Below are 23840 nucleotides of genomic sequence, written 5' to 3'. Positions count from 1 at the left end.
TGCCTGGGGGTCCAGCCAGAAGTGAGGCTGAGCCCCCAGTCTACACCAGTGGGTACAAAACCACAGACACACACAGAGACAAGGACAGAGAGGGAGCAGTGTCTTTCCCAGCACACACACACACACACACACACAAACACATACACATGAACTCCCATAAACACACACAGCCCCACCCTATCCCTCAGCTCCAGCCTCAAGCACCTGAGGTCACCAGACAACCCCCACTCTCTCCAGTTTCACCAGGACACCTCACTCAGAGCCTTCAGACACTGACACGGGATTTAACTTCAACAAATACCTACACCCAGACCCTGAGTCCCCTTGTCCTGCCACTGAGGGGCTCTTTCCAAATCCTGCTCTTCCTCCTTGCCAGCTTGTCCAGCCCTTAGTTTGGCAGTGGATCCCTACAGCACCTGGTTGCCCACAGGGGCTACCCCACGGCTGGGCCCAGATCCTAAAGCCCCTGTGACCCATGGCCTCTTCTCCACCTGCAGGCACCCACACCTTCCAATAAAACACACCCACACATGCTGATGCAGCACAGAAAGTAAGGGCAAGCAGAAAATCATCCAAAAAGTTTTTAATGAGAAGCTGGGATTGACTGCAGTGATGAGCCAAAAGGCTGTCAGACGAGAGCAACACTCGAAAGACCTTCCTCTTTTGTCCTCCCTTCCATTTTTCCATATAAGTCGACATCCACCTCCATCCTCTCCTCCCAAACAAAAATCAGTATTTCTGCTATTACTTGAATCCCTTACTGGCACAGCATGGTGGACCTTGCAAGATTTCCCAAGTATTCCTTTCAAGTATTTTTGAGGTTTGATAACCTTCCCCTTAAACATCACGGAAATTTGTTTCCATCTCTCCCAGCAATCTGTAAATGCTGTCAGCCTCTCAATGCCACTGCTGTTCAGCAATTTCTCGTATCATGAGCAGCAGTTCCTCATGGTCTTTTCAGCAAAAGCCTCAGCCAGAGCCTGGACATCTGCCTGCATAACATGAGGAGATTTAATTCCAGGACAGAAACAAAACAAAGTGCAGATGCACTAAATTGCCACAGGTTTAATATTTGGCAGTGCTGAAATCCTACACTGCTCCAGTGAAACAGCTGTGATGCAGCTCATCTGCCGCAGCCAAAGGTCTGGTTCCAGGTTTCATAGAGCTCCAGATCCTTGGGGGACACGCTGGGCCGCACCGTCCTCAGGGCACTCTCAAAGTCCAGGAAGGAGATGGGCCGTACCTGCTCCGGCGTGATGGTTGCAATGTCCATGGACTGCAGACTGCGGATGGGGCCCAGGGAAGCTTCCCGGCAGAGCTGTGTCATGTCTGCCCCAGAAAACCCATCGGTCTTCTGGACTATGAGTCCGATTTCCTCTTCATTCAGAGAGCAGTGCTCCTTTGCCATCAGCCGGGTGACAATCTGCTTCCTGGCAGAGCCTTCTGGGAGAGGGATGTAGAGTCTCTTCACCAGTCTCCTTCGGGCAGCTTCATCGATTTCCTGGGGTCGATTTGTTGCTCCAACCACCAGGATACGATCTTCAGAGGAGGTTGTTGCCCCATCTAACTGCACCAGAAATTCAGTTTTTATTCTCCTGGATGATTCATGCTCCCCCTCTCCGCGCTGGGACAACAGGGAATCGATCTCGTCGATGAAAATCACGGCTGGCTGCTGGCAGCGCGCCACAGCGAACAGCGCACGGACCATCTTCTCCCCCTCGCCCACCCACTTGGAAGTCAGAGAGGAGGCACTGATGCTAAAAAAAGTTGCTCCAGACTGGCAAGCGATGCACTTGCCTATGAGGGTCTTGCCAGTCCCAGGGGGGCCAAAGAGCAGAATTCCTTTGGGAGGACCACGCAAGCCAGTGAAGATGTCTGGTCTCAGCATGGGCCACACCACTATTTCTTTTATGGTAGCTTTGGCAAACTCCACTCCAGCAATGTCATCCCAGCTGACCGGAGGCCCGTGGTCCATGATCTCGTGCATGATGAGTTCAACCATTTTTGGTTCTATGTTTTTCAGCCGTTCATCCATAGGCAGCAACGGGTCTGTTGGTTCCCCTACATGAGGCTTACACTGTGCTCCTCCATTTTCACTTCCATCTTGTTTCGGAACTGGTGGCACAAACTTGCCAAACGGACCCCGAGACCTGCCTGCACCCAGGGACTTCTTTACGCCTCCATATGATGAAACTGATGCACGCTGGTTTTGAGATTTCTTTTGCTGATCCATCCACAGCTGTTCCTTTGCAGTTTTAAACCCAGGAGCACTGCTCTCTTCATTTCTGTTTCTCTGCCCTGAAAAACCATTAGTTTCTGTAGAAATGGAGGCCTGACATGGAGCAAGGCTAGGAACAGCTGTGCTGCCTTCATCAGCCAGACCATAGAATGCTTTTCTTTTCCCAGAATTTGCAGACCAGGCAGATACAGCTGACTGGTTGAAAAGAGATGAATTTTGTCCATCATAATAGTTACCTGGCTCTTTCAGAGAACTACTATTAGTGGCTTCTTTACTTCCAAAGAGCGGAGTTGCCTGGAAACCTGGAAGAACCTGTTTACTTAAGGAAGCAGCAGGAAGTGTGTCTGCAGTTCTGGTCACAGGAGGCACACTGCTTTGAAGGGACTTGGAAGATGAGGGATGCCCAAGAAGATCTGGCCCTTGACTTGCACATTTTGCTGAGGCAGCAGTGAGCTCAGTCTCCCCGGTACTGCCGAAGACATGGAGTTTAGGAAGAGCTGGAGCAGCAGGGGCGCTGACCCCTTTATCAGCTCGTACACGGGCATCTGTCGGTGCCATCTGAGAGCTTTGGAAATTTTTGCCAGCCTGCATCCTCTCTCGCACACACTTCAATTCAAACACATTATCTGTTGTCAAGGCAGATTGCCACTTGTCACTGTCACTTTGCTGACATTTTGCCAAAGTCAAAATGTTTTCCGCATAGTTATTCAAGCCAGTCTCCGCATTGCCAGAGTCAATAATGGCAGAGTATTTCTCTGCGTACTTCTTAAACAGGCTGGCAGCACAGAGCTGGGAGATCTCGGAGTTTGCCCATGCATACTGAATGCGTAGCATCTTGGCACGGTATCCATCTGCCTTCTGCCCCGGCGTGCAGGTGCCAGAGGTGACAGCAAAGGAACTTTCCTGCCACTCACTCAGGTGCACTGCACTGGGGGAGGGGGCCTCCATGGCTGACGCTGGAACAGACAGAAAATACCTGCAGTCACAAAATGCCATTTCACACCATTTGCACCAGCTGCTTCCCCCCCTTGCCTAAATACTAACACAGGAAAACCTACATTATTTTAACTGTGAGAAACTGAGCAGGAGGTCTTGCAAGCTACTTAGCCAGTCTGGGCACTTTAATCTTTTCAAAAAGCAACCAGCTTTGTGGTACAAAGGCATTTAGGCTGAGGTTCTTTTTTCTTCCTTGTCCAAAGAAAAGAAAAAAGTGGGGGTAAAAGAAAAAAGAGAGAGTTTGCTTCTAACCAGAGGTCTCCTGGGGAGGTAAGTAGGCTGCAAAGAATGGTAACAGATGGCCAAGCAAAAACTGGCCTTGTTAAATGAAATCACCAGTGCTTTCATTCTTTTTTGACAGAATATGGCACAGTGCAGCAGAGGACACAGGATACTCCACTGTCAGAATGATTTCATTTATTACAGTGATGGTAATAAAAATGAAACAATTAATCTAGTAAGTAAAATTGTGTGCAGTGTCTCAGAGGGGAGATAAAAATGGAATGAATAATTCTGAATGTAGCAAATATTTCATATTAAGAAAATATTAACAGATTACTAGAAAAAGTTCAAAACTATTTCTTCCATTTCAAAAGCACTAAAATGTCCCCGATTTTGCACTTTAGAGAAGAAAAGGTCTTGCATGTTTAAAGCAATCCTTATTTCTCTATTTCAGAAAGTGGAATTTAAACTCCTTTAGTGTAAGGTTTTTTTAAGAAATACGGAAGATGACATTTGGCCCAGGAAGAGTATTTCATTTGACTTGAAATGATTTGCTCATATTCATGATGTATTTCCTTTCTCTGCAAAGTATCGTGTCCATATATTCTGCACCCTTTCCAACAGTGTGAGTCAAGCTGCAATCCTCTGGATCAGCTATGGACTGCGTAGGAGTGCAGAGGAAGGTACAGGGGCAATGCTCCTGCAAGGCTGGGGAGACAGAACTGAAGGGATCCCGGCTATGTGGGGGTGTCCTCCCTAATTATTTGCAAAAAGTCTGGCATCAGCATTAGACAGCAGAGTACACAATATGATTATTACTTGTATGCTTATATGGTTACACACACGATATATAATGAGGATGTAAATAATTTTGGTTTGAATTTTTTTTTTTTTACTACAGCCCCAATTTGTAGAGCTGTTTAGAAAAGTCAAAATACATTTTACCTGCAGACCTGACACCTCTACAAGCAAATCCAATTAAAACAAACAAAACCACTAAAGTAAGACTTTCTCTCTGAAAAGTTACTGTTGACTTTTGTACCATGAGAAAATCCGATACAAACTCACATCATCATCCATCCATTGCCGAGTGACAGATGAATGGGAGATGAAAGGCTGCAGCCTTTTACTTTTTTCTAAATGGCTTTCACTGTGCACATAATTTTTTTTGTAACTGTTGAATCAAAAATATCTTCCGTGACATAAGAGCATAAATTTGGGAAAAGTTTAATAGCAGTTATTTGCCCCCATGAAATACTTCCATAATTCAGAACATAAAATCTCAAGTTCACCACCACTTTCTTAAGGATTCAGTGGTCACCTTCATAGCACTGAGGGAAGGCCATAACAAGTGAACAGTGGTAACCAGGTTGAAATTTTAGCTTGATTATTCTCAGAATCACAGAATGGGGAAGGCTGGAAGGGACCACAGTGGTCACCTGTGGTCTCAAGCAGGGTCATCCCAGCACACATGGCACAGAATTGTGCCCAGACAGTTCTTGACTATCTCCAGTGAGGGAGACTCCACAGCCTCTCTGGGCAACCTGTTCCAGTGTGGCCACTCCCGCAGTAAAGAAGTTCTTCCCCACAGCCAGGTGAAACTTCCTATGCCTCAGTTTCTGCCCATTGCCTCTTGTCCTATTGCTCGGCACCACCAAGAAGAGCCTGGATCCACCCTCTTGACACCCACAGTAAACACTATCTGGCATCATTCTCTCCCCCTAGTCTAACCCATCTTAATTGTCCTCACAGTCTCACAACTTCTCTCCAAGAGAACATGCACACAGGCTCAGATACAACAGTTCCCAGACGAGGAGAGCGTACTCCGTGTGCCCGCCTGGAGCTGGGGGTCTATCCAAGCACCACCACCGATGGATCCGGCACTCGGCTGCGCGCTCGCCTCAGCGCGGAGCGGGCGGGAGCTGCTGCCGCCACACACGAGCACGCTCAGCACGGGGCCTATGGAAACACAGCCAGGTACGCGAGCACACCCCCCCTTCACTGCCCTCAGGCCGGGAATCCAGCCGGGAAGCTGCCTGAGCGTGGCTGAGCCCTCGTCGCCCCTACGCAGCCGGCATCCACGGCCCCTCAGCTTAGGAGCCCTGGCCGGCTCGGCGGCGGGCGGTGCCCCCTCACGGCACGGGAAGCGGAGGCCACAGCCGCGAGAGGGTCCCGCCGCTCCCGCCCTTCCCTTCCCTTCTCCCTTCCCGTGCTCCCCCCTCAGTCCCGGCCATGCCGCTCCCGCGCCCCGCACCCACCGGCCGCCGCCGCCTCCGCCAAACGCGCGCGCCCGCTCTGCTCCCGGCCCCGCCCCGCCCCGCCCGCCAATCGGGTAACAGCGCGCCGGGAGATGCAGCCAATCAGAGGTGGGGAGGCCGGGCCGAGTGGGAGAGGGGCGGGTTTTCTGCGCTGACGTCACCCGCAGCGCTGGGAGGGACCGAGCGCGGCAGGGCGGGCGCTCCTTATTGGCTGCGGTTGAGGGGCGCGCCGACCAATGGGCGTGGGGTCCGTGCCTTGGGAGGCGGGGCTGGTGCTGCGCCGACCGCCGCGCGTGGAGGGCGCGTGCCTGCTCTTCAGGGGGCGGCGGGACGCGCCGCGTGATCCCCCCGGATCCCCCCCGATCCCTCCCGTCCCCTCCGCGTGTTCCCTTCGGGTCTGTCCCGTATCCCCTCTGTGTGCTCCTCCCCGTGTTCCTTCCCGCATCCCTCGCCGTTCCCTGCCGGCGGCCTAGGGCGCAACCCCGGTGCCGGTGTCTCGGCTCCCGCGCCTTGCCAGCCCTGCTCACACCCTTCGGAAAATCCTTTCTGGTCAGGGCTTGGTTCCTCAGCGGGAGGTCAGAGCACCCGAGAAGGGAGAGGCTGGAGAATGTAACAGGTTCTGTGACGTTTATTGCCTGCCCAGGCCATTTTCAGTAGCAGTAGAAAATGGGAACGTGAAGATGTGCAATTTCTGTGGGGCAGACGAGGTCTTTCCCTTCAGTTTGGTGATTTAAGGAGCAGAATTACTGTGGCTCTTCCTGTGTCAAACTCCACTTTGGCCTCCCAAACAGCAGGGCACCCTATCAGCATTCCCCAGCTGCCCGCTGTTCCTCTCGTGGCGGTGGGAAGGCCCTCTGGATGCCCTTTGCTCGGCTCCAGGCGTCCCGGCCAGTGGTGTCCCGGGCTCTGTCCTTGGCAGCAGCCCTCCGTGCAGGACAGGCTCCAGAGGAGGGAGGTTCCATGAATGATGGCTCAAGCACAAAGCCCTAATCCTGGTGGTGACTTTGCGGCCAGTGATGGGTACCTGGCCCTTAGGCACACGAGCACTTGACCTCCGGGGCTATTTCATCTCTACCCTGCGGCACCGGCTGCAGGACCACCACAGCCACCACGGCAGTGTCAGAAGGGGACACTTTCTAACACTCCTGAAAACAACAGCTGCTGCACAGCCCTTTTTGGGAGAACAGCTCTGACAAGGACAAGATGAATGACACAGGGCGGAAGATGGTGGTCCATGTGGAAGTGAAGTTTCCCATGAACTGACTGTGGTGGTGGAGTCCCCATCTGGATCACACCAACCCCCGTTCAAATTAGCACACCAATCTAGATGCAAATGAGCACTCTAAGCTGCAGTTACACCTCTGGTATTAACAGAGACGCTTCTGTGTGGGTGAACATTTTATTTCCCGTGAGGAACCTTTCCTGCAGTTACTGTCAGGTTTTTGTTATACATCAGGCTTGTTATGCCATCAGTGCAGACAGCACATTAAACTGTGCTGGTATGCAAGCTATCATCTCAGACCCAACTGGGCTAACATTTAAATAGTGTGTGACGCTGCTGCCATCACATTTCCCCCAAGGCATGCTTGCCCGATTTCCCTGGGATTGCACAGAGGCAGGGAGCACAGCAGCCTTGGGGACATGGGCTGCAGTACCGATGTCATGGGCCCCTTCCCTGTCCTACTGGATGGCACCAGAGCTACAAACCAAAGCTAAAGCTGGGCAGGTGGCTCCAATGGCAGATCCAGCGGCAGCACTGTGCAGAGCTAGGCAGAAGGGTTGGCATTAGCCCTGGATATTTTTCAGACTCCCGTTGCTGAGGAGGAATCTTCCTGCAGGAAAATTTGCCAACGCCCATTTGCAAAGTAATTTGAAAGACACATTGAAAAAAAGTCCTTGGTGGTGAGAATCAGGGCACTGACTTGATATGAGTGGGGAAGTTGGGCCTCTTACAGTACATCTGGCATGAATGAGATGAGAAAAGCTTAGTTAGGTACAAAGAGACAATAGCTGTAGTTTTGTTTTGGTTTATTTATATTGCCAATTAAAACTCATATGTGTGTTCAGGAGGTTTTGGGTACAGATTTTAAAGGAAATCAACACAAATCATAATTAGAGCACATAGAGACTTCTGATTATTTTTCCACTTAGAACATACAAACTCTACATATGCTATAGAGGTATTATTCATCGATGGTTATTTAACCTGCCCTCACTGACCACCCTGATCTTCAGGATCCTCAGTTTTATTTCTCATTTGCTTCTGTCTTTGAGCAGTTCAAGTTTATATATCTCAAGGTTTAGACTGCTGTTGTAAGGCAACTTCGATGTGATTACAACTCATCACATATGGTGATGAGTAATGCTTCAACAACAACAAAACAGCCATGAGCAGAATCTTTTATGTAAATGCAAGAAAAAATTAAAAATCTAATAATTATAATGCAGTTCAGAGCATAATATATTACCAATACTTTCATAAATACATACATTTTCATTATTTCACCATCAGTAATAAAATATAATCTGTCATTAAGAATGTAAGTACTGTACTCTGCTAGTTTAAAAAAAATAAATTGAGGTTCCTGAAAGTAAAAGTCAGGTTTTTCCCTCCTTCTCTAATAGCCACAGTCTTCCTTGAGATGTGAATATTCTACTAAAGTACAGTTCTGGGATTTTTAAATTAATTTCACTATCAAACAGTATTCATCAGCACAGGCTATATTAGCTTTTGCACACAAGGCACAATAAATCCAGGTTAACATTAACTATTCATAAATACAGAGTTTCTCACTTACAGACACATTGCAAAGCTACAGAACAGAAACAGCAGTTATGTTCTTTTTTAAGATGTTCCTTTCAATGCTTCTTCTTGAGTTGATTACACAGCCCATGTTTCCTTTTCAAATGACCTAATGTTAATAGTCTAAGAAGGAATTATCACATGGAAAAGAGAAGGTATGAGAGACTGAATACTATGAAGGCTTTCACTGGTTACATATTTGAATCATTCTAGAATTTCAGAAAAACCAGAACCATAAACTTCAGATTTCGGTACTGGGCTAGCCAAGGGGAAATGTAATTCCATGGGTTTCACCACTGCTGTTTATTAGACAGATTTACTAATGTCACTTCTTTAAAAAAGCCCGAAAATTAACTTTTACTCCATCTATATTTTGAATTAGCCTTCATCTTAAATTCTTTGCCAACAGGAGCTTCTGTATCTGGAAAACAGTCACTTCTAAAACTGATATTCAGATACTGAAAAATGCTTAATTGAATGTCAGTTTTGGCAGTATTTTCCCACAAATGTCTAAAGGGATCTATGTCTAATTCTGGGCTGTTGGGGACATTTCACCTCTCCTAGGTTTGGGTGTGCATCCTGCCTGCATCCCAGTTTTACAGCAGTTTGAGGCTCACACAGGCATCATTCATCTCTGCTCTGGTTTCCATGGAGCAGATTTCCAGCAGAATCTTCTTATGTTCAGTTTAGGAGTGCCTTACCTTATGCCTTTCTTTTCCAATACTTATTAGTCAGATTTTTAATTTCAATTATAGTCACCTAAGCCCAGAGCAACTCCATTTCATTTCAGTGGAATTATCCTGGCTTTACTCTGTGATAGCTTTGATCCAAATCTGATTTGTCTTTGTTTTCCTGAACAGTCCTGGTTATATTTCAGATACAAAATACTGGCCTGTGTCACAGAGAACATGTAATTCTTTGGCTCCAAGATTCTAGAGTTTTCATAATGTAAAAGTTATAAAATTGTATCAGTGTGGAAGATACATGTTAGGGATGAACACTGTTTTCCAGGTCATGAGATCAGAATAACCATTGTTTTAAAAAGAAAAAAAAAGAACAGTAGCAGAGAAAGCCAGCGTTTTCCACTCTCTTCAGTCTACCAAGCTACTGCATTGTGCTTTAGAAAAGCTAAATTTCATATTGGTTCTGAAGAGAATGATGCTATCAAAATTTCTGACACTGTAGCTGACAGTAGGATCTTGTGTCAGTTACCTGCTCAAGTATTACTGGGTTTTACCAAATTCATTGGTTATCCCTTTCTTCATGTTACCTGGGAAATCAGTTCCTTATGGAAATAACAATCCTTCCCAGTTTGCACCCCAGAAGTGAGAGATTAGGAAAGACAGAGATAGAAGCAGACCATGTGCCAAATCAACTGTCCTGATCCATTTTCCCTGGTCTACTTGCAACTTCCCAGCTGTAGGAAGTATACATGAAAGGGATGGAGGAGGAAAGCTGAATAGTTGTGCACATTGCTCAAGAGGCTATAGAGGTTAATATGAGCATTAAAAGGAAGATTGAAATGCAAATGTAGAAATTAATCCTACATATTATTTTTCTTGGAGCAGCTACTTATGTTGTTCTTATTTACACAGAAATAAGTGTCTGGAATTTTTGTTTTTAAAATGGCAGAAGTACTTTGTGACTTGATATTGTTCTGACTTTCACCTCTAACTTACATTTTAGCTCTTTACTGTGCCTGCCTTTGACAGGATGATATATCAATGGTTTGTGTCAAATATATACGATTTGACTTTCTCAGAAAGAGGTTTTCCAGTATTTTCATTTTCCATTCATCACTGTTAATGGAAGAAAACCACTGATGGGGGCACCATAGCTGATTTTGGGGGTTGGTTCTCTTACTTCCTATTTTTAATGTCGCTTGCTTACTCGTTTGCTAGCTAATTTGAGAAACTAAGAGTGATATTTTTGACGTCACATTTCTTAGCACATTTTGTCAAAGATTTATTACACCACAAAGTAATCAAAATGGTAGCCATAAAAACAAATCACAACTCATTTTCGCAGAACAGATATTACAGACTATTTTCAAGTAATCACTGCTGATAATAACTTGATTAAAAATACAGAATACCAGGTAGCACATAGCTTTTGACAAAACTCTTTAGGAGGAGCTTTTCAGGGACCTCATTATGAATGATCAATCTGAAAACCACTAGCCTGCATAACCTATTTGCTGGAATTTGACAAAATTGCAGTTTTAAAAGCAAGCCACTTAGGGGAAAGTAGAGAACCTGCCACAAGGATGATTAGTAATCAGTGCTCATTCTCCTAAGTCTGGCTATGCAATGAAGGAAGTCTTGAAGGCCCTTTGTCCTTTGTTCATTTACAAAATATCTGCAGCGAGTGTATCATGACACGATAGCGCCCCAAATCCTGGCAACATTTGTGCATGCCTATTCAGATACTAACATATTTAGAACCTCAACTAAATTTCCCCAACTTGGGTTCTTTGTGCAGTCACAGTAATGTTAAATTAATTGGTTATAAGACCTCTTAGTTTCATCTGTGAAGAAAGGGGGGGTGTGCTAGAGGTGAATGGGGACAACGGAGGGAGCACCAACCCTTCCATTTACATTGCCTGGTTGAACAAATGCTCTTGGACTACAAAGTGGTAAGAAATTGCAGCTCAATTCTACTTGGCTATGTGCATCCTGGAAAGAGGCAAGATGAAACAACAGTACAGAGGAGGAATGGCTATGGTTACAACTCAACTTGCTGGCAAGGGTTTTGCTATTGCAGCTGGGCTATATAACAACAGGTTTTGTACTTTTTTCCTTCATAGTTGGACTTGCCCACCTGCACCTAAAATAAAACTTAGCAACACAAAGAAAACCAGTTAATTACCTCATCTCCACTTATACTTCACTGCTGTTACTGCTGGTGGTGGTTTTGCTCCCATGTTTTCAGAAGATCAGTTGCCAGCTGTGAGATGTGCTGCCAGGCAAACTCGATGTGGGTGGATTCCACTGTGCGGGAGCAAATAGCGAAACGTAGCACAAACTTCTCTCGCAGGTGGCACGGGACCAGATGGATCTTCTTGGCATCATTTATGCTTTTTAGAAGTGCCTCATTTAGTTCATTTGAACCCTGAAATCATTGTAATTCAATGGATGTGGCAATGAGTTTCAGAAACAATTCTGGAAAATGTAAATCCCACCAAGCAGCCAAGCTCAAGTAGCATCAGTAACAAGCAGTCACCTTCTCATCTCTCAGTGCTTTGCCATCAAAGGATCCCAAAAAGATGATGATGTAAGAGAGAAGTTTTGAGCCACAAAGAGATTTAGGGATTACCTTCAGTTTACATGCAGTGCTCACACTGGGGCATTTGTGTTAGCTGACTGCCTTTTTGCGACCTAAGGTCATGAGCTATGTTAAAAGCGTTCATTATTGTATCTGTGTTATTACACTCTTCTTGGATCTAATCAAACAAACATGGGAGGAAGTTTCACAGTGAGCTATACTAACTTTCCTCACTTAAGCATGGCCGCTGTGAGAGATTCTTTTGAATATGAAATTTTACCCTTAATTAAAATTTTTTTAAGATAATATATCCCTGGAGTAATTAGGTTTCATATGATCAGTGGAAACCCTAAAAAAGTATTTGCCTCAAGTTCTACAGGAGTTACCCACCACAGAATCCATCAGAGGAAGTATCTGAGGTACTGTGCAACCTTTATCTATTACACTAGTGGTAACACACAACTGCAAGGGATTTTGGGAGCATCTGCATTTTTACTGCAGTGCCCCCTTACTGAGCACTGACTGTGGAAAAAGAGTTGCAAATGGACAAATCCCTCTGTTCAGCAGTGTTGCGTTACTGTGGCAGCATTGGTCTTCTTGAAAACATCCTGACCAGAAAACACCTTCTCTGAAATCCAATTGTGACTTTCCTGCTTAGCCTTTTCCATATAAAACCAAAGCATAAGGCAGAAAGTTTCCTACTGGCAGCAAGGATAAATATATCATTTGCACATTTTTAGATCATATTAAGAATTAAGAGTTGAACCCAAGTAAAAATTTTGTTCTGTCTTAGCACAAGTTATGATGAATTTGGTGTGAAGTTCTAAAATTCATGGCTTAGCCTTACTCTTCTAGGAGATATTTATGTGACTGATATGCTCCTCACTAAGAAAATGGACCAACTTTGGTATTTTGTAAGTCCCCACCTATTACAGGTCAGTCACTGCTGACAAAGATGTCCTGCTTTCTTATGAAAGGCAATGCATTATTAAAATGACAATCCTCGCCTTTAATATCAAATGCACAGCGCTGACTTTCAGGCAACACGAGCAGTTACATGATGTTAAGTTGGCAGGAGTGAAGGGAGGAAGGAGAAAGATTCATTTATCTTTCTTCTGTTCTACTCTCACAGCTCCACCTTAGGGCTGCTGTGACACTCAGGTGTCACGTCAAATTGAAGTTGGTAGTGACTAATCCTCTCCCAGAGCTTTGAGAAGGCAGCTTTGATTGAGTCTGTGAGCTTCAATAAGACAGCATTCTCACCCCCTTGGAGAAATTACTAGCTTGTATTCATCTGCAGTCATGACAAGGAGGCCTAAAACTAACCCTTTGGCATGACATATTTGATGAAATAATTATAATATGAAAGTCATAGGTAATTAGTCCATTTTCTCAACAGTGTGAAAGGCAAAAAATTAAAAGTTACAGCTAAGCAAAAAAAATTTAAAAGGGCTTCTCAAGAACAAAGGAAGTAAGAAAAAAAAATCATACTTTTACAGCTGTGCAGTATTATATAGTTGAAGTCCCTGACTCTTAATCCTACTGTAACTACATAAAAGTTACAAATATCCTGCTTCTAAGATGAATGAATTATATGAATTATTTGATTTTATGAATTATAAAAATGACAGAAAGATTTTTGAAGGAGTGATATAAACAGCAAATAAAGCTGTTAAAATAGCTATAAAAACCTCCTAATTTGAAATCTTGCTAGGGTTTTTTTTTTTTTTCTTTTTTTTTTTGTATTGGGTAGGCAAGAAATAAAAACACTGCTCTTTTAACACTGGTTATCAGTGGAATCAGGCCTTGATTCTAGAACTTGTCCAAATGTTTCTTTGCTAAAGGTCCAATATTTACCTCCTATTGTAAAACTCTCTTTCCCTTTAGATGTGATTTCTTCCTCTGAATCATGAGGGATGGAAGAACAGATGTAGATGAGCTGCTGGTCTGATCAAAAGTGACAATTCCCATGTTGCTATGCTCTATTTCACCAGAACTGTTCCTTCAAAGTAAATGTAGAGCACTGACTAGCAGCTGTGTCTGGATCTGCAAAACTAGTGTTTGCTTGTTCCATGTGAGAGAGCAGGCTGCAACCAATATTTTGTTATTGAGCAATAAAAGCCACAGAATCTATCCCTCAACATCTTTTAAAAGTTCTGGTTAGGAAAAGATTATATTCATGTTTCCATTGACTGAAAAAACTACATTCTGTAATCTGTCTTATCCCTTAAACATAGGGTCTTTTAAAATTTTATTTTAAACATTATAAATTCAAACAAAACTATTTTCCTATTCCAGGTAAACTCATCATTACTTTATTATTTATTTGTTAGATTATTCAGCCATTTGCATCAAACTCAGGTAACTGGGATAACTGAATGACTGAGAAAATAATTTGTTAAAAATAAACTACCCAGAAGGAGAAAAGATGTGCTTGGAAGCCTTCAGAAAAGCTAAAAGCTCATTTAGGTGTCATGTTAACTAGAAAACACTAGTGCTGTTGTTATTGTTGCTTGGTGGTCAGATTCAGTGTAGCAATCCAGTCCTCTGCAGAGGCTTTAGCTGAAAGCTCCTCTAGAAAATGACTTTACCTAAACTGAGACACTGATCCCCTTTTAATGGCTGATTCAAACAAATGAGCTCTCCCAACTACTGCAGCTTTTATTTTCTTTCAAAGTACAGAGTGAATTTTTTAATTTCTGTTGGGCAAGGTCTCCACATCAATGAACTTAGCACTTTGAGAGATTTTGGGGAATAAAAGGCCAAACAGGGCAAAAGGATCATGTTCAGCAATAAAAAGCAGACCAGGAAAGCTGGCCTCCCATGTAACCTGTTCTTAAACACATCTTACTTCAATTTTCCCAGTTTTACAATCAAAATTTATAGATGAAAAAACAGTCTTTAAAGGAAAGCATTTAGTGCTCTGATTTTTATCTTAGTATTTTTTTAAATAAAATTGAATATTAAATATATACACAGATGAAATTAACTTGACAAGAAACAAGTAATACACACTCACCATATTCAGAAGTCTAGGGAAATATACTAAAACAGTCATCTTTATCAAAGCTCCTCACACATAGAATGTAAGTAATTTTATATTACTAGTTTAAACATTTGTTTGCCTTGACTGTATGTTTCCATACCTTAATATGCTTAAATTTCTCTTAAGCTTTTGATTCAATTTTAACAAAATTGTCTAAAGCTTTTTTCTTTCATCTGCTTTGTTCTAAACAAACTCGCTTTACTTTCCTTAAAAAATAATCAACTACAAAGACTATTCAGCTGGAGGTTCTGGAGTTGCTATAAACCATGAGAGAAGAGATGGGAGATTTTAGCTGCCTTACCTTCAGCCGGAAGCAGACCAGTCCCAAAACAACCTCAGCACAGATCTCAAACCTCTCATCCTGAAGGACGAAGTGTTCAAATTGATGCGACAGTCTAACGTGCTGAGAAGAGAAAGAGTATCTACATTGAATACATTCCATTCACCAAGAGAAAAGGTGTGCTGAAGTATTTTCCATTCCTTTGCTCTGTTCCTTCTGCTGCTGTGTGATAATATTCACATATTGCCATCTGTTTGTGTTAACTTCCATCCCGTTTATGACTTTCAGAGACCATATGGAGCCATTGCTGTATTAGGATCTCAGTCTGTCTTAGGCAGTGCTGGTCTACTTCTTGAGACACTTCAACACAATTTGAGATGATACCACATTAAGAGTAAATAATTTTAATAATTCTCCTTTAGGTTTTATACTACTGTTAGTTTTGGCTGGGAATGGCTAAAGAATTGAGAAGTCATTAGAGGGAAAGGGGGAAGTGCACAGATATATAGGGAAAAAATTGTCACAATTTCAGTGAAAATTGAGCTGGAAAGATACACTTTTTAGAATAGCTCACTTAATATGAGAAATCTGTGAAGAAAGGGAGAACGTGCTCACTATTCTGACCTGGGTGCTCAGGTTCAGTTGAAAAAAAGTTGATGGCAGTATAATCAAGAAAATGGACAGCAAATCTCAGCAAACCTGTTGAGAAGTTATTGAGGCAAAAAAGGATGACACTGGGCACCAAGCTAGAGCAATTATTTTGAAGCAGATGAAACCAAAATTCAAATAAATAGGAAAAAACCAACAGACACACTAAAAACCAGCTGGGAAGTCTTATCATTAGTCAGTGACAATTGCATACTCATATCATGTTTTTCTTTGCTTTCTTTCAAAGAGAAAATTAATTTAAAAGCATTTTCAAAAAACCAATGCATATCCTCATCAGATACTTGCAGTACCCTATCCAGTCCCCCTCCTACTCATTAGCTTAGTGGCTTAGTGTTCACTATTCTAGAAAAAGCCAAAAAATACAACCAAACAACTAACCAAACAACAGCAACCAGCCATTTTAATTGCAGTTTGTCTTGATGCAATAGCCAATCTATGCCAAAAATTATCTGAAAAATCTAAAAGTCATGTTTAAAGATTTTTTCAGCTTTTATATATTTAGGATTGCAAATAATTTTTCAAAAATAAACAACTAAGCCCATGCTTTTGCAGTTTGACTTTTTCTAAGTCCAAGGACAGCTATTAAACAAAAATGAAGCATACTGCTTTGGGTCAAGGTTAAATGTGGAATGTATCATCTCACAGTAACTTCTTCCAAAAGGACAAGGCAAAACAAACTACAGAAAAGAGAAAAAAAAAGAAGAAAAAAAAGCCAACACATTTTGCAATCTTAATCATAGCTTTCTGGTGGTTTTTTATTTCTTAAAATAGAAAAGCATAGTTTAGATCGAATCAAAATATTTCTTCAAGACCTTCATATTGGGCTTACTTGTACCCTATGTAACCAACCAGTTTTCCTGTGGTTACCACTTCTGCTCTGCTGTTTCTTACATCCATTTATCATCTCCCTCTAAAATTAGCCTCAAAGCTCTTTGAGTCAGGAATGAGACCAATAAAATCCTCAATCCCTTCCAAGGCATTTGAATGTTCTGCTAATAGACAGAGCATGAATTTACAGCTGTGAAATCCAAGCAGAAGTATCTGCATACAGATAAAAGGGCATGAAAAACATATGTGAAATAGGCACAGGTGTTGTAATAAGTCTTTTACTGTCTCCTCCTATCTTCATATTCTATACCTTTAACCAAACATGTCTTTTACACGGCTACACAAAATTCTGCACTGCATGTACCATGTCTTGGAAAACAAAGCCATAAAACAAATCATGTTCAATGAGATAAGAATTTTACAACTGTCTAGCTGAATGTAAGCCCCAGCTGAATTTCATCAAAATTTATCAGGGTAAAAATTTAATAAAGCAAACATTTAGGATCTGGCTTAGTGTGAGAAGTTTGTACTAGAAAACTCCAGACTCAAGCTGTGCATTTTATAGCAGGTACTTATGTCCACTTCTTGAACTAAATTATTTTTCAGGACTTTGAATTAAATAAAAGCAAGGGAAAATAGAAAATTTTTAGGTAAGTCACAAAGCAAAATTCTGGAATTATTTTGCATGCATGTGTGGATGCAAATACTTTTATTCACAGCAATTCTTCACAAGTAGCAATAATTGGTAAAGACACTGGGGGGCACCAAGCGTTTTAGGTTTTACTGAACTGGAATATGAGAAAGAGGGGATTTAGCTGGAGTTTCACGTGTATAGCTTTGCATAAATACAGTTACCCAAGGCCCTGTACCTTTGAACCATAAGCTGTTATCCTGAATTGCTCTTACAGAGATTGCTGCAGCAGTAAAGTTAAATATTATAAAGCCTGGAAGTTAAATATTATTAAGCCTGGAAGTTCAAGTTCTGTGGTACTGCAGGGCATTTAGGTGTCACATGTTCCTCCCTAACACCAATAGCTGTACCCATACTCTGGATGTGAGCATGGCAATAATTCACTGGAGGATATGTGGCTTTAGTGCTTCAACTTTTCAAAACAGGCAGGTACACTGTGAAAATAAAACTGCAGGCACTGAAACTGAGAATAGGAAAGAAGGAGAAATAAAAAGACTGACAGGCTGTTCTCAGTTTCCTGCTGAATGTGTACATACCAAGCCTGACCTATGGATATCTTAATCCTCCAAATGCTTTTGATTTTGACATCTGTGTCAGCCTGTGTCCCTAGCACCATTAACTTGAAGGTGGCATTAAAATATTATTTAACTTTTTAAAATTATTTTATTAGAGCTGTTATTTGATTTAACAAAAGTGTGAACATAAGCAAACCAACTCATATACTGTTTCTAAAACTACTATTTGAGCAATCCCTCCATCAGGTGCGTTCTCAGAGTGGAATCACATGGACTGTGTTAGTGTCCTGAAGTGTCTTGGTACATAGGAACAGCATAAGAGCCCCAGTCTTTGCAGTGCAATTTAGCTGATTGACAAAAAAGAGGCTTGTTATGTGTCACTATTATCCCAGGTACATAACCTTTGCTCTTCTCCAGAAGAGTGAGAAAGGAAACAAGTGATCTAATTAATTTGGTTATTCTGGATTAAGGGAAATGTCTTACATAATCAGTAACTGAGGCAGTAAACTTGTGAGGCACTAAGATATGGTCCCTATTTAAAAAAAAAATCTGTATTTTCCTATGTGTGTCTGTGAGTAAATAACTATAATTATGAATATAAATATACATTTAAATTTAAATGCCTCTTCATTGAAGTGTTCAAGCTGAATTTTAATTTTTGGGCAACGCCTTGAAGAGCTAAAATAGCTTTTGATTGCAGGGAGCTTCTCTGAAGCATCCGAGTACACTACTGTGTATATGCAGATAAGCATACTGCCCTAGTCTTGATCACTTCATACTTTTTCTCCTATAAATTTCACTTCTTTGCCTGCCTTAGCCTGCATCCCACGACACTGAAGGGAAATGCTGTCACAAGAGTCTTCTTAACAGCCACGTGGACTGTGCCACTCTCCAGTTCAAATACTATCTCTAGTATTGCTGCTCTTTACAGTTTCAGTTTCTTGGACTCAACTGTTAATTTTTAATGGCATTCATTATCCTCAGTACACTGATTACTTCTGGTCCTAAGGAGGATACCTTTGAGAGGACTTAAACCAATAAAAGAATAAGAAAGAGATGGTCAAGCAGTTTTCAAATGAGCCATTTGCAAATGGGCCGTTTGGATTTCACATTTATACAGACTCTGAGTTGTTGCCATCAGTCCAGAAGACTGTTGTTGTTGACTTTGCCCTCTTTTTACATCTCCTCTGTGGCTTTAGGACTTAACTCCAAAATTTGTATTTGTCTCTCCCCACATCCTTCAAAGATGACTATCCTCCCCTTTACCGCTGCTTTAAAACCTATACTTTGCAACAGATTAATATGACATGCTGTGTGTGAAAAGAGTGCATAACTGGAATGTTTGGAAAACGAAAAAAGTTACTGCATCTAAATCCAAGTCACACATTCTCATCTCCTGGGAATATTTTACTTCCTAAATGCCATCCTCAAGCAAGAGCCAAGCTGCAGTGGTTATCCGGTCATTTTGATGTAGACCTTAAGGCTGCAAACACAACAAACATATTTTCCTTAAAATATACTAATAAAAGAGGGGGGAAAATAATTTTTGTGACAGTTTATGTCAAGCAAAAAAAGTTTTTTATGAGATAGTTACAGACATCTTTGGTTTTCCACAAAGAAACTTGTTACCACACAACAAAGAGGGTGGGTTCTTAAGGATCTACAGTGGTTTTTTCCTCTATATCATGTCAGAGGCTCATCACTCTTCAAAATCTCAAATCTTTTTGTAAGTAACACCAGGCTGCACAAAAGAAGCCTAACTAGAAACCTATAAACACTGCACAAATCCTCCTAGAGTTTTCCATGACTTAGGAGCAAACCTAGGTACATCCTTTCCCAGATTCCAGCCCAAGGAGCAGCTTCAAACCTCCACTCTTCTGCCTGACTCTGTTAACCTTTCCTCAGGGCAGCTCCTTAATAACACAAGAGACAGAGAGACCACTTCTTCCTGCGTCCCCAGCTCCAGCCCTCTGTTCTCCACTGGAAGCTTGCAATACCTGCCTCTGTCACTGTTTCTAGGTCTCTTCTCATTCTACCTATGTCCACTCTATCACCCAGTCAAATGCATCTCCAAATCATCAGATGCAGCTTCAGAAATAATTCTGGCACGTCCAGGCCTTCCCTTAGAACCCAGCTAAAGTCCCAGGTACGCAGGAGACAGTGCCAGCCTGGGAGCAGGAACTGCCTGCGACCGCCTTGGCTAGCAGTGGCAATATAAAAACTGTTATTTGCAAGATGCTACAACATGTTTGAAAGAAAGCAGCTTCTCGAGGCCAGGCATGGAGATGAGCAATGTTAGAGTTCAGCTAACAAGTGAAGCTAAATTCCAAATTATTTTTAATTTGGAAACTTGTCTATAGGTTTGAAAAATTAAACCAATGTCAGGCTGGTTTACTTCATTACTACTCTACCAAAAGAAAAATAATCACAATCTACCTGGAGCTCATGATAATTCCTGAGAAGACAGGAAAAAGTACAAGATAAGAAACACATGTTTAATTTTTATTTTCTGGCTAGTGATATAATTTTATAAAAATATCTGAAAACTCACAAGATATACCTTAAATTCTGCTATGGAACAAATGAAATGCAATTATTTTTTGAAATTTAAGTTCAACAGAGGCTTGCTGGAGATATAAATTAGGGTTTTTTTAGATGCTTTGGAACCCACTGAACTAGCATTCATTGCTGGTGGGTAAGGAGATATCAAGAGAAATTAATTTAATGGTTCCAATTTCAAGATGTATACAGTGAGAAAAATTCTTCACCTAATTATCCCTCTTGTCTTTTCATAAGTTTTTTTAATATCTGTACTGAAGAAAAATTTAGTCCTTAGAAATATAAAACAAACACACTCATTTCAACAAGCCCTTGGAAATCTGAGCTGACTGAATCACCTTTACAAATGAGGAAACATACAAGGGTTTTACTTTGGAGTCAATATCTTTAAGAAAATATTCATTTGCTTAGCCTCCCTGAACTGAATTGTCACAGAAAATATCAATACTTGGTCGTCAGATATGATTCTATGAAGACTGGCAGGACAGTCAGGGAGATATGTGGGAAACAGGGAAAGAGGGAATCTTTTGAATGTAAATACTCACCTGTGGAAACCAGCCTGACAAAAGGCCATGCAATTGATATGAGTCTTCCAAAGCTTTTCTTAGTAATTGTTCTGTTTAGTACCAAAACTGAAAAGAATGTGTGTCTGCAGGGAATTTGGTATGCTAGGCTGGGCCCTTAGCTAATGGATATTTTTGTAAATATTTAGAGCCAAGTCATGGATCTCCCCTCACTAGAGGTTTCCCTGAACTTCATAAAGATGGAAAGGTGTGCTTGCATTTGACTTTACTGCTACAGAGGAAGTATATATATAATTTAGATGGGCGCCACATGTGTTTTTTAGTGATTAAAAAATCCTCCTTTTTTCATCAAGAATAAACTTAGTACTTATAGCACTATCAACAGACTGTAAATTGTATATATTCTTCTTTTAACAAAAATATCTTTTAGACAGGTAAAAAAGCAACAGCAGAGGTAGACATGCCAAATAAATCACTGTATTCCCTAATCATAATCTAAACATCCTATCAATGCATGCACATTAATAAAATAAAGAAGCAATGAATATCCATGTGTTTACACAATAAAACCATCCATGTGCTCTGGCTTAATTTGAGAGGGAACTGTGGTACCATACTGTAGAAGGTCCAAATTCTGAGACGTTTCTTTCCTAAAGATGAGCACAAAATGAATGGCAGCTGTGCTCCAGCTATGATATGAAACGGTGACCTAACATGGGGCAAACGAGCAGCACCCTTGCTGAGCTGCGTCAAACTGTTTCCTGTGCTTTCTGATGTGTACAGAAGTCATGAAGAGCAGACAGGCAGCCAGCTCATTTTCCCTTGCCATCCCACCACAGGGTACCCAAGGCGGCAATTCCCAGTCACCTTGCGGATGTGCTCCTGCAGCCCCTTGACGCCGTACATCCTCAGCACGAACCAGAGCTTCAGGGAGCGGAACCTCCTGCCCAGGGGGATCTGCCAGTGCTGCAACCCAGAGAGAAGAGCCCATGTCAGAGGCCACCACTGCAGTGACACAGCACAAAGGATGCTCTGCCATGGTTTGGAAGTGAACCACACTGCCACATCCTGTCGGCAGTTGTTGGAGGTGCCTCCAATAATAGAAGGAATATCTATTCCTGGTTTATTAATCCCTGTTTATTAACGCCATTTAATACTCAAAATTTTCAAATTAAAATTGGCAAAGGAGGCTGGAGTCAGAATGGAAGGGTCACGAGGCAAATCAAATTTTCTTTGTGCGTCCTGAATTCTCCTCAAAGGCTTTAGAAAACCAAGTATCTGAGAAACCCATGTACATTGGCTTGTTTAAAGTTGTGGGGCTAGCATCTACAAAGACAGGCACATTTTCCATTTCAAAACAACAGTGTTTCCATGGTAAAAGATTGAAATAGAGATGCCTTTAATTTTTTTTAAATTGTGTTATTCACTATGTTAAAAAAAAACAAAACACCAAACCCACGGCTTGAGAAAATTTCTTTGTACTGCCTAAATCTAAAGATATTGCACATGCAAGACAATTTCTGCCTTAAAACACTTTTTTTTTTCAAAAAACAAAAAACAAAAAAAACCCCAAATTTTTGTTTGTTAAAAAATTTAGCGAGCTGCATCCTTCTTGTAAGGAAACATAAAGTTTGGAAGTTTATGGTAGTAATAGAAAATAAATCCCTAAAAATACCAGGACATACAAGCAATTATATTAATTACATTGATAAGGTACTTACCCGATAATCTGTTACAAGACCTGGAAATTAAAGAAAAAATGTTCACATTACATCATCATCACAACAGCCATTCTAATGTTATTGAAAAAGCTGTATCTTAGCTATCCTTTACATCTGCTGCAAACTTCTGCATCATCAGTGTCAATAGGACCACTAAATATCTAGCTGGGTACTTGGCAGCATGTTAAATGAAGGTGCCTGCAATAACCTTCATTCCTTAGCTAGTCAAAATATGCCACTAACAAAGAGTTTACAGAAGAAACACTATTTTCCTTTCTGTTATACTGCAGATACTATGGGGATGACAGATCAAATATTATGTTTATTTTCTTCCTGTAGGGAAAACAAGCAGTAGGTAAAATAACTGTTACTAATTTTGGTTCAGTTTGCAGAATCCCCAGACTCACTTCATAACTCATGCTCTGGTGTGAAATGTCATTGACTTTACCCTAGTGAACAGGTAACATTCTTTAAAATAATCTACTTCTAAGTACCTTTTATACTCATGCATATATTTGTTGCTAATTCTTCAGGATATCTAATAAGTGACTGGAAAAATTGACTCAGAATTTGACCTGTCCCTGCTTGGAGAACAGTATTCTGCAATTTTTTATGGTTTTTCTTTTGATGGAGTGAAAGCTCCTTACACAGATGGACAAAGCCACAAAGCAGTCCAGGAAGGCAAGCAGAGGGCATTATAAGCTGTCCTTTTATATAAGCACACAGTGTCAGGATTCACCTACCTTTTCTTTGAATCAAAGAATTCAACTGATTGCACAGTAAAGTAAACTTGAACACAGTCAGTTACTTGCTGTAAGCCAGTAACAGAAATTAAACTGACGTAATATTTAAAGCACTTCTCTAGGAAGCATCTGCTTAGCTTCCTTATTCTGCTTTATTTCTCTGCATTGGAGTATAAGCTTCATAGGAGAGTATGTACTTGGATTCCTTGGGAAAATGCTAAATGTTCATGGAATTATTAACTGGAAGGTTGAACTGTAGCTTCTGAATTTGACCAGTATATGCCATTTACATAATTTTCAGCATTTATATTTTCTAAGGGAAAAAAACCAAACATCTTTTTTCTGTGTTATAAGCTCTCTTGCCAATGTTCTCTCATTTGCAGCCAAAACACAGGAAAAAACATGGCCCTTCTTTCCCTGTAACAGAAGGCCATTAGGTTATTTAACCTGTCACTGTGTTGGTTTCCAAGTGGCAAAAAAAC

The 23840-nt window shown here is 41.6% G+C and overlaps 1 protein-coding gene across 1 annotated transcript in view; it reads right to left on the bottom strand.

The window, feature by feature from the left end:
- Window positions 1-742: 742 nt before the first annotated feature.
- The window catches only part of LOC311153707 (uncharacterized protein), a gene marked incomplete at its 5' end in the record, with an annotated part of 57213 nt that continues 34115 nt past the window's right edge, over window positions 743-23840 (bottom strand). Inside the window, 7 exons of the mRNA XM_084205707.1 lie at window positions 743-3195; window positions 5716-5861; window positions 5971-6315; window positions 11418-11629; window positions 15130-15231; window positions 21762-21860; window positions 22616-22635. Coding sequence (XP_084061833.1) covers window positions 1124-3195; window positions 5716-5861; window positions 5971-6315; window positions 11418-11629; window positions 15130-15231; window positions 21762-21860; window positions 22616-22635 — 2996 coding nt within the window. The 3' untranslated portion in view covers window positions 743-1123. The remainder of the gene's footprint in view (window positions 3196-5715; window positions 5862-5970; window positions 6316-11417; window positions 11630-15129; window positions 15232-21761; window positions 21861-22615; window positions 22636-23840) is intronic.

This window comes from Fringilla coelebs (assembly GCF_963513975.1).
Source record: "Fringilla coelebs genome assembly, chromosome: 1".
NCBI lineage: Eukaryota > Metazoa > Chordata > Aves > Passeriformes > Fringillidae > Fringilla > Fringilla coelebs.
The sequence above is the reverse complement of the archived record's forward strand: the minus strand, read 5'-3'. Positions and strand labels throughout refer to the sequence as shown.